Here is a 12012-nt window from a genome sequence, read left to right as displayed (position 1 = left end):
TTATTATATTGTGTAGTTTTAATGTTCTGTGTAAAACGTTTAACAGAATTTTGATGAACAACCAAATACTACAAGGTTTGAAGATGGGCTAGTAATGTGTTAATGTTAATGTATTGTAAATATGTATCAGGTTGGTTGAACATTTAAACAACTTTTACAAAAGCACAATTTTAAGATATGCTAATATGTTAACATATTAACATATCTGAATCAGGTAAGTCTTTTCTATGAGTAGATGTACATATATTGATAAAACGAGTGCCACTTATACACAAAACAGACAGATATAATAATTTATTTAAAGTACATTTTCATTATGAAAACAGTTTTTCCAGTGGGGCAGAGATATTAGCCTTAAATACTATGGTTTGGAAGTCTTTCAGCTGAAGACAGCTAAATCTAAAGAAGAAGCCATTTACATAGACTATTGTGGAAATCACAGTAGAAATTGTCTAATACAGAAAGAGCTGCTATTTGATTATATAATTAACAAAAATGGATCTTAAGATCTCAGAATGCTTAAAGTAGATTTTTTTAAAATAAACAACCTTTGACAAAGTATAATTAGAATTTCTATACAGCTTCAGGTTTTCCTCTGAGGACCTATATTAATTTAACTAAATGTAAAATACTAGCTAGCTAAACCTACTTGCAGGGCTGTGCAAGTCTACTAAACCGAGTTTAACATATAACGTTTAAATCACCAAGAGATCATGCTTATGAACATCCTTCAAAATAACTAAGCACTAGCTACCCTCAGCTAACCTGAAATAAAATAATGTCAGAGAAGCAATACCTGATTAATCTTATGCAAACTTTTTATAAAGAACTTGGCATATTTGCCTCGGACTGAGTATGGTACGATCATCACAAAATATTTTGAAGTGATTTTGAGGTAAAAACCGAAATAGATTTTGTTCTATCAATCAACAGTGAAATTACTGAAAAACACCAATGACCACTCCACACAGAACATAGAACACATTTTACCAATTCTTTACATAGAAGCATGCGGAAGGAATTAAGACTTCAATTATTGTATGCTAGGAACCAGGCAACCATTAAGACAATAATTCCACCGACTGGCAGCAGAATCATATTCTTATACTTTTGCCATAAAGGTTGTTCAACTTCGATCTCATCCTTTTTCCGCTTATTCTTCCGACGTCCTTTCAACCTGTTTTCAAAAGCCTCCAGTTCTGCCTGCAGAAGAAAGAGAGAGAAAAAAGATGACATTAAATGATAAAAAAAAAAAAATTAACAATAGAACTTACCAATTTTTCCCCGCTTATTTCTCAAAATAATATACTGTATGATATAATGGTTCTGTGTAAATGGAATAATGCCAACGTCTTACTTGGTGATGATTATTAAGGAAAGAAATGGGATAGTTCAACCTACTTTGAGAACATCAGACTGAAAAAAGTTCTCCTACTACAAGCATATGGTAATACATGCACACTTTGACCCTACTCGTATACTGTAACTGGTGGAAGCTCACTTGGAGTGAAACAAAAAGTCTAAGAGTATTTATATTCTTCAAGGTCTTTGAATAAACAACAGATTTCTGGAACTTCTAGCAATTGCAGCCTTCATTTTTTAAAAAATGCATTTGTGTGCTCAAGGACATTAATGTGAGAAGGTACATGCAACAAACTCATTCAACGTTTCTTCGGGGAGAAGCTTCAACTCTAAATAGCACTTAAGAGTCTAGACTTACCTACGGCTTCACAATGTTTTATAGTCCTCTCTAAGTGGTTTACAGAGTCAGCATATTGCCCCCAACAATCTGCGTCCTCATTTTACGGATGTTGGAAGGGGGGGAAAGGCTGAGTCAACCTTGAGCCGGTGAGAACTGAACTGCTGGCAGTTGGCAGAATTAGCCTGCAATACTGCATTCTAACCACTGCACCACTTAAGGCAGTAGCTCCTTATTAAGAAGGACATTATGACTTTAGCATTAGCATCTGGTATATTTTCATGAGATGTACATTGAATGTTTAATATTGCTGCAATGAGCAACTTGCAGGGGAAGGAAATAAGAGAAACGATCAATTTACTATATATCAAAGTGTTATGGTTGCTATAGATTGCAATAATATTTAGCCAACCCAACACATGGGTACTGCTCTTTTTCCGTGAACACATATGCAATACAAGTGGCATTTGGCACAATTATAAATCACACTCTTATCAACAAACGAAGATCCTCTTCGTCATGAAAAAGGGGAAGGAACATTTAGAAGAATGAAAACTGCCAAAGCATTTGTTATGCGGGAGTTTTGAGAGGTGATTATCAAACCACATTTGAACACATTGGTCAGATTGCCCGCAGAAGCCAACATTCTTCTAAATTACAGCTTATCGTGATTGTGCAGTGGGCATTTATAACTAATATGCAATCGTTTCATCTGCCTCTTCCTGCCAGCAAGAACAGCTAAGTAAATTAGGGAGCCTGAGTGTGCTTTGTTTAGCATTATCTCTTCGCAGGATCCCTTCTGATAAGGTCGCCTCTGACCGCTGGCGTCAGAGTCTACTTTATCAGAACGGCAACAAAATAGAGATCCCAATAAAATAGAGAAACTTATTTATAACATGGAACAATCTACTGCAATGCTCTCTACATGGGGCTCCCCTTGAGGAGCACCCGGAGGCTCCAGCTGGTCCAGAATGCAGCCGCGCGGGTGGTTATGGGAGCGGCGTGCACTGGCTCCCGGTGGTCTTCCGGGTGCGCGTCAAGGTTTTGGTTACCACCTTTAGAGTGCTCCATGGCATTGGACCGGGGTATTTACGAGACCGCCTTCTGCTACCAATAGCCTCTCACCGACCAGTACGCTCCCATAGACAGGGGCTTCTCAGGGTGTCGTCGGCCAAACAGTGTCGACTGGCGGCCCCCAGGGGGAGAGCCTTCTCTGTGGGGGCACCTACCATCTGGAACGAGCTTCCCCCGGAGATACGGAGGATCCCGGATCTGTGCACGTATTTAAGGTACGTGAGTATTTAAGGTTGCAGACCCCTGTCCTATGCGATGGAAATAGAGTTGGGGTGCATACCTGCTGTCTTCGTTTTTCCTCTTCGATGGCAGCTCTAGCCTCTGCTTCCTTAATCTGTGGGAATAAAATATAAAAATCTACTGTGTTGCTTTTTACGAAAATAGCTCCAAATAGATTATCTAACTACTACAACATACTTTCATATGACGTGACATTAGAAAATGACAGTATTTTCAGCAGCTCTCTAAGGTATAGATATAGGTATGGCTCACCTTTTCCAGATTGAGTGCCCAAAGTGCAATGTGTGCACAGCCCCCGCGCATGCGCCCCACCCCTGCACATGCGCACACGGTGCCGGACATGCCCCGCCCATGCATGCATGTACGGCCCCCCTCATGCGCCCTCTGCACATGCGGCCACCCGTGCATGCATGCCCCCGCACGTTCCCCTATCCCCTGCACATACGTGGCAGAATCCCAAACACCAGCTGGCTGGCGGGAGGCGCACACGCATGCGCAACAGAGCTTAACTGGGGCGACAGCTCACATGCTCACGGAGAGGGCGCTGTGTGTCACCCCTGGCAAGTGTGCCATAGGTTCGCCATCACAGGTATACGGTTTAAGGCCATGATGGTGCAGTGGTTAGAATGCAGCGTTGCAGGCTACTTCTGCTGACTGACGACTGCCAATAGTTCTGCAGTTCAATCCTGACTGGCTCATGTTTGACTCAGCCTTCCATCCTTCCGAGGTGAGTAAAATGAGGACCCAGATTGTTGGGGGCAATAGGCTGACTCTGCAAACTGCTTAGAGAGGGCTGTAAAGCACCGTGAAGCGGTATATAAGTCTAAGTGTTATTGCTATAGCCAGATAACTTTCTGAGCCATGCTACTCAACTTCATTAAGGACAGTAAAATGTTGATTTAATTGTAAAATGGGGGGGCGGGGTAGAAGAGTGCATGCTATTCCTGATTGTCCATTCAACTCAGTGGTGGGTTTCAAAAATTTTTACTACCGGTTCTGTGGGCGTGGCTTGGTGGGCATGGCATGGCATGGCTTGGTGGGCGTGGCAGGGGAAGGATACTATAAAATCTCCATTCCCACCCCATGCCAGGGGAAGATTACTATAAAATCCCCTTTCCTCCCGATCAGCTGGGACTTGGGAGGCAGGGAATAGATGGGGGCGGGGCCAGTCAGAATTTTTATTACCGGTTCTCTGAATTACTCAAAATTTCCGCTACCGGTTCTCCAGAACTCCAGAACCCAACAGGTCAGAACCTGCTGAAACCTGCCTCTGATTCAAATGGAGAATATATCACCCACAGCAACATTATCATGCAAACTGCATTATTTGCCATCATTTTATATCATTTATATAATGACACCAGTGCTCAAATTAGTTCAAATAATGTAAATACTTTGGGGGGTGGGCAAATTAGAAAAGCAGCATTATGCCAATGTGACAACAGTTCTAAGCCTGCTCTAGATGCTCCATGATATCGCAGGCATCTCCAAAGTGGTGGGGCCTATATTGAAGAGTGCTGGTATCTGGGGACATCTTTGCTTACGTCTTTTTGTATGTGATCTACTCTGTTTCCCCCAAAATAAGACCTCCCCTGATAATAAGCCCAATCGGGCTTTTGAGCGCATGGCAATAAGGCCAAGCGCTTATTTCAGGGTGACAGCGTCTTATTTTCAGGGAAACACGGTAAGCATATACTCTTTACACCAGAGGTCTGCAACCTTAAACACTCAAAGAGCCATTTGGACCCATTTCCCACAGAAAAGAAAACACCGGGAGCCACAAAACCCTTCCTGTGCCTGACTATTTCTTGAGCGGCCACAAAACTAGCATATGTAGTTGAATTAAACATTCTGTTTTCTTCTGAAGCTTTTCTTTTCTTGGATTTATCCATAGTTGGCCTACCGGGGGTTGAAAAGCTCAATAAATCGCGTGTCAGTGGGTGTCGCACATTGGCGGTTGTGATGCATATTTTGAGTGACGGAGCCGCAGCAGAGGGGTGAAAGAGCCACATGTGGCTCCAGAGCCGCAGGTTGCTGACTCCTGCTTTACACAAATAACGGAAGATCAGCTACTCAGCTTCTGAGGACTATATCTGGAGCTTGGGAAATGGCCCAACCTGGCTGGGTTGGTCCAGTTTACCTGCTGAAGCAGAAGCGGCTTCAAACACAAGAGGTCTGGCCTCCTCCCAGGTAGCGTGGGAAAAACCCCACCTGCCCAAATGCCCAATGCAAAACTTGGTTTCATAAGGGGGGGGCGGGGAGGAGAGAAATTCCTACATTGCATTCAGGCAACGTAGAAATATTTTAGCCTCGCCTTCCAATGGCGCTTTTCAAAAGGCAACTGGACTTCCTTGGTTTTTCTTTGAAAATGTTTCGCTTCTCATCCAAGAAGCTTCTCCTGTTTTAACGGACTGGTGGGGAATGGAAGGGTTTATATTTTTTGCAGTCGTCTGGTGGTTAGCTCTCTGAGAGTTGTTGAGACCACTGAGGGCTGAGGGGAGGCTTTGTCTGTATCCACAGAGTTACCTGAATCAGAGTATAAACGGGTGGAATCTTCATGGGACTGCTGAAAGGACTGCATTGTAAACAGAAGTTAGGTGGTGACGTATTCTTTCCCCTTTGTTGAGGGAGAATTTGTACAATTCTAACATAGATGGCCTCTTTAACTCCTCTTTCAAACAGTGGTCCTCTCTGTACAATAAATGAACTTTGCTGTCTTCAAAAGACCCTTGCTTTTTCAGATGCAGATGGACTGCTGAATCCTATTTTGTTCTCCTGTGTGAAGTGGTTGTTTTGTTTCCCCAATGTACAGGACTGCGCATGCCTTGCTAGACCGCACTGCATATCCCACTTCACTCTATTTGTGTCTGGGTGTTTTGTCCTTGAGGTGGATAAGCTTCTGTCTTAATGTATAAAGGTAAAAGGTTCCCCTTGCACATATGTGCTGGTTGTTCCCGACTCTAGGGGGTGGTGCTCATCTCTGTTTCAAAGCCGAAGAGCCAGCGCTGTCTGAAAACGTCTCCGTGGTCATGTGGCCGGTATGACTAAATGCCAAAGACACATGGAACGCTGTTACCTTCCCACTAAAGGTGGTCCCTATTTTTCTACTTTGCATTTTTTACGTGCTTTCGAACTGCTAGGTTGGCAGAAGCTGGGACAAGTAACGGGAGCTCATCCTGTTACGCGGCACTAGGGATTCGAACCGCTGAACTGCTGACCTTTTGATTGACAAGTCTTAGCCACTGAGCCACCAGCGTTTAAAGTGTGCAGGTATGTTGCATTGATTGTATTTGTACCCTATGACTATCATTAAGTGTTGTACCTTATGATTCTTGATGAACGTATCTTTTCTTTTATGTACACTGAGAGCGTATGCACCAAGACAAATTCCTTGTGTGTCCAATCACACTTGGCCAATAAAGAATTCTATTCTATTCTATTCTATTCTATTCTATTCTATTCTATTCTATTCTATTCTATTCTATTCTATTCTATTCTATTCTAATTATTCCCATCTATTCTATTCTATTCTATTCCATTCCATTCCATTCTATTCTTTTCTATTTCCTCCTGAGCTTTTCAGATATTCCTGCAATGTATGGAATGACAACGATGCTGTTTGCTGCTCTTCTCTGTCTGTTATGGAAGAGCTCCCGCTGGATCATTTTGTGGATCTGATGAAGACCCAGTTGGATAGCCACAAGTTCTGAGGGCCTCCTGTACAAACCAAGGATGTACAGTTGTCTTTTGAAAAAAACACCTTTGGGACAATCATGGCCTGGGACAGACTGGGATCTTTGCACATATGTGGGTGAAGCTGGAATGTCTATGAACATTCCAGCTTCACCCACATATGTGCAAAGATCCCAGTCTGTCCCGGTCATCCCCTTCACAATGTGACCCTTGGAGTCCCTAAAACCTGAAGTGTGGCTCTTAGTCACCAAAAAACAGCTCGTCTCTGCTTCAAGTTCTGATTTTGTTAAAATGCCAATTTCTCCAATATATAGGATAGGATAGGATAGGATAGGATAGGATAGGATAGGATAGGATAGGATAGGATAGGATAGGATAGGATAGGATTCTTTATTGGCCAAGTGTGAATGGACACACAAGGAATTTGTCTTTGGTGCATACGTTCTCAGTGTACATAAAAGAAAAGATACATTCGTCAAGAATCATAAGGTACAACACTTAATGATAGTCATAGAAAATAAATAAGCAATCAAATCATATTAGGAAACAGTCAATATAAATTGTAAGGATACCAGCAACAAGGTTACAGTCATACAGTCATAAGTGGGAGGAGATGGGTGATCATGCTTCCCTCAAACATGATTTCTATTATGTGGAATATCCATTATAGATTTCAAACCAACTGCTGTGCAAATAGATTGTGTGACATGCATGTGAGGAGGAAGAGGAGGAGGAAGAGGAGTCAGGTCTCTTCCCTCAAGGCAATAATGCTCGTTGTCAGGAGCAGATGGGATGCAAGAAATTAATTCACTGGTCTTTTCCTAAAATGAATCAGTCAAGTTTATAAATCAGTCAAATAGTTGACAGATTCTGTGTGCAACTGCTAGGAATGATGGACTTAAGATTCCTGATGTGGACAAATAGTAGAACTAAGGATCTGCCCTCCAGATCGCTCCACCGCTCTCAATATGCAGAGATCTGATCACAGGGACAGCAGATTTGAAGGCAAATATATTTGTTTCCGTATTTAGGACTCCCATTTGTTCTGTTCCCAGATTGGGTGTTTTACATCAATAACGACATATTTCCTTTCTCTTTTTTTGGCACACCTTGCTGCGCTGCCATCTGGCATGCAACATGCCAGGGCTCAGAAGTGACAAACTGGGAATGCAACATCGTGCCCTCATTGAATAAATTAAAATCTGTTCCAAATTAGTCCATTCGACTTTAGAAAGCAAGATTTTTGTAACGCACAGCCCTTTTTTTTATTTCTTTGTTGGAATGCCATAATGCAAATGCTTTTTATTTGCATTGGCAATCCCTATTCATTAAATACAACCATTAAGAAAGCTATAACTTAGCTATAGTTCACCCTATTATTGATATGCTGCCCAGTAAAATTTCCACAGAGCAGAGCAAGCTGATTTAAGGTCCTTCCAGAAACATCGTAGTTACTATATGGAATTTTTCATTATCTTGAAACAGGTATGTGTTATTTTTCAATCGCTCAGAATTATGATTGCCACATGCAGAGGCATATATTATTAATATCATTATTCTTACACTAGAGTTTTTTTCAACGTAACTTTTATTTCCCATTAAAAGTAGCTCAAATCGTTCAAAATGAAATGGTACAGAGGCCTGATATATGCTTGTCACATGTTGGCTGTTAAATGAAAAGGGTTTATTTCATTTATTTATTCGCCACTTTTATTATTTTTTAAATAACTCAAGTTGGTGAATGCACCTAATATTCCTTCCTCCCCGTATAACCCTCTTATAACTGAAATTACATTCACAAAATGGATGGGTACATACCAGAGGTGGGATTTCAGCGGGTTCTGACCAGTTCTGGAGAACCGGTAGCGGAAATTTTGAGTAGTTCGGAGAACTGGTAGGAAAAATACTGACTGGCTCCACCCCTATCTATTCTCTGCCTCCCAAGTCCCAGCTGATCGGGAGGAAATGGGGATTTTGTAGTAACCTTCCCCTGGATTGGGGCGGGAATGGAGATTTTACAGTATCCTTCCTCTGCCACGCCCACCAAGCCATGCCACGCCCACCAAGCTACACCCACAGAACCGGTAGTAAAAATTTTTGAAACCCAGCACTGGTACATACTCAATTGTATATGATATATATATATACCGTTTCTCCTAAAATAAGACATCCTCTGATAATAAGCCCAATTGGGCTTTTGTGCGCATGCACTGAAAATAAGCCGTCCCTGAAAATATTTAAACGCATGCACAGCCAATCCCTGCCATTTCCTCTGGTTTCCTCCATGCGTCCCAAAATAATAAGACCTCCCCAAAAATAAGCGCTCCCCAAGCGCTTATTTTGGAGTTCAAAAAAATATAACACAGGGTCTTATTTTCAGGGAAACACGGTATAACATTGTATATTTATACAATGTGCCAAGCACATGCATAAACTAACTGACAAGAGTTTTGAAATGACAACAGATGCACTCAGTAAATTATGACGTATTAATATAACAGACCAGACAGTGCAGAATAGCAAGTCAGAGTGAGCAGTGCATTCCCCACTAAATGGAAATGAACATCTTCTATAAAAAGGCTCAAGAAACACCCCAACATAAATTATAGAAAAAAAAAATAGAGGAATAAAGAAAGTGTTAAAATTACTGCAACCTAAAATGTGTGATGGCACATAGCATTAAAAAGCAAGACAATGGAATATGGATTACGTTACATTATATACCAAGGCAGACCCCCTACAATATTTCATCTAATTCTGCATTGTTCTTGGCTCAGCTTAGTTTCAGCCAGATTCAATCCCATTTGGTGACTCTCTGCTTTATTCGCAGTACATACGAACGAACTAAAATTAACATCTAGTTGCTGTTTAATTGGCCTACCCAACAATCGTGGTTAGTAATCCTGTGCACATTTTCATCACTCAAAATAGCAACAGTATATTGTAACTGCAAAGGGCAAATTACCTCAGAAGCTTTCCGTTTCATTTCTTTGCATACCGCGTCACATTCTAGGAAACACTGACCTTCACGCACTTCACTGCACAGAAGTTCCTAGGAGAACAATTTGATTTTTTTTTTTAAAAAAATAATCCTTACTTTTCCCCCTCCCCAAAAATTTCGTACATATTATAACATTTACTACAAACAAAGAATGTTCAAAACAGACTATTTTATTCTTCCAATGAACGAAAGTACACTTATAACTATTTGTTTGTATTTCATGTTTCCAAACTGCCCATCTCCCTTAAAGAAGGGTTCTAAGTTGCTCCAAGTTATTTGATTAAGATGGGTAGATCTTCGTATAGAAGGAAGAAGGAAGGGAGGGAGGGACGGATGGATTATATTGCATTCATCTGCTAGCTGGATGGATATCACAATTTCCCTTCTTTTTACATCCCACATCCTTCTGAATGGTTTGGGAAGGAGGAAAGGACAAAATAAAGAGAATTGAAGATCTACTCTCCCATCTACTAGATCTGTGATGGCAAACCTATGGCAAAGTGGCACAAGGAGCCATTTCATCTGGCACGTGCGGCGTCACCCGTTTCTCTTCCGGGTTTCTGGCGTGCATGCGCGTGTGACGATTAGCTGTCCTTCTTGCGTGCAGCAGTGCTGGAAACTGGAAGAGCTGGTCTTCCATTTTCCTGAATGAGCATGTGCGCCGGCTAGCTGATTGTCACGCGAGCATGTGTGCTAGAAACCTGGAAGAGTAGCTGGCCAGCACGCATGCGTGCACCAGAACCCGGAAGTTCATTTTCGGGCATGTGAATGCATCCTGGTAAGCTCCTCTTCCGGGTTGCAGTCCAGACGAGTGAGAGCGCACACGTGCTTCCTTTTTAGCACTCGGTGCTGAAAAGGTTCGCTAGCTCATTAGATATACTACATGCAACAAATGTCTTGTAAGAAGAACCTACGAAAGTAAGAAATCACTAATAATAAACATACAGGGAATCGCTTGGCGGGAAATATTAAAGGTGTCTCTCAGGCATTAAAGGGCCTAACCAGCATTCTTCTTACAAAAAGAGAATGGCAACCAACATTAGTCCAGAATGGTGTGTAGGGCACAACAAAAAAACACACATAGGGGTATTTGAGGATTTGTAAAAAAAAAAAAAAAAAAAAGCAAGCCAAGATGATGGTTGCAATCATAGCTCTGTTTGTTTTGTCTGCAACGTTAATATTTTTCAAAGTTAATTCAGGGGGAAAGATCAACATTGTAATTCTCTTTCAGAAATGATCTATTAAAGATTGTTTGCCATACTGACTGTTGAAAAATATATCTGCCAGTTTATATCTTGCTATATTTTAGTCTCAAAATAAATTAAATAAATAAAAATTTGGAAATGTACTTCCTACCATTACTCATATCACATGAACGCAGATGCCAAAATGGCCATCACTGTTGTTATATTTAATTTAATTTAATTATAGCATCCATCGATCCCATATTATCAGGTTTTAATTTTATTTGTATTGTTGCTATTATGCATTTTATACTGTACTAATTGTATTGTTATGTTGTTTACTCCCTGTCAATAGTCAATATATACATTACACCAAAAAAATAAAAAATAAAAATCCCACCATATAACATAATCCTACATTTTACTAGGAACTAAACATCCTTTTTCATTCATGTCACTTAGTAATGTATGAAATTAAGTTAAGCATCACTGGTATTTAATTGGATTGTTTTAGACGGATATTCAACACACATTAAGAGCTTAAACAATTTCCCACAATGAATTCCTAATTTACAGGATCCAGTCTGGGTCAGTCACTGGGACCAGAGGTTTTGTCTTCCTAGCTTTGGGACTCGTCCTTGAGGGAACTTCTCTCTAGCAGAGTGTGAATTGAATTAAATTCAGACTGAATTGAATTCCTAATCTAATTCAATATTCAAAACATATGCATAATATTTATATTATGAATATTAATACGGGACACTGGTTTATGACATATGCCTCTCAGCTTGACTCTCAGAAGTGTGCTGCCTGGCTAATTTCAGAATATCCTATTAGCATAATTAGTAGCACTCAAGGAAGAAAAACATACAATTTTTAATGGGTAATTAGACAGATAGTCAATTGATGCCTGGCATGAAATGGAATTTAACCTTCTGCCTTTCTTTCTCTATCTGGTTAACGTGTCATCACCAACTTAAAATTCACATCCAGCCATATACAAGTGATTAAACGGAAAAATTACTAAATTCAGTTCCACATTAGGGCTTAAAGAATTTCTATTGCCACTGTTTCAACTGCATCTATAATATTCTATCTAAGTCTTGTACAAAGCAGCCAAA

The 12012-nt window shown here is 40.7% G+C and overlaps 1 protein-coding gene across 1 annotated transcript in view; it reads right to left on the bottom strand.

The window, feature by feature from the left end:
- Nucleotides 1-279: 279 nt before the first annotated feature.
- Nucleotides 280-12012, bottom strand: part of NFXL1 (nuclear transcription factor, X-box binding like 1) — a 57631-nt gene continuing 45898 nt past the window's right edge. The window contains exons 20-22 of the mRNA XM_034411358.3: nucleotides 9672-9758; nucleotides 3054-3107; nucleotides 280-1203 (exon numbers count right to left, since the gene is read on the bottom strand). Coding sequence (XP_034267249.2) covers nucleotides 1030-1203; nucleotides 3054-3107; nucleotides 9672-9758 — 315 coding nt within the window. The 3' untranslated portion in view covers nucleotides 280-1029. The remainder of the gene's footprint in view (nucleotides 1204-3053; nucleotides 3108-9671; nucleotides 9759-12012) is intronic.

This window comes from Pantherophis guttatus, chromosome 8, assembly GCF_059756535.1.
Source record: "Pantherophis guttatus breed Tessera chromosome 8, ASM5975653v1, whole genome shotgun sequence".
Classification (NCBI taxonomy): Eukaryota; Metazoa; Chordata; class Lepidosauria; order Squamata; family Colubridae; genus Pantherophis; species Pantherophis guttatus.
Note: the sequence above shows the minus strand (reverse complement) of the source record. Positions and strands in the feature narration are given on the sequence as shown.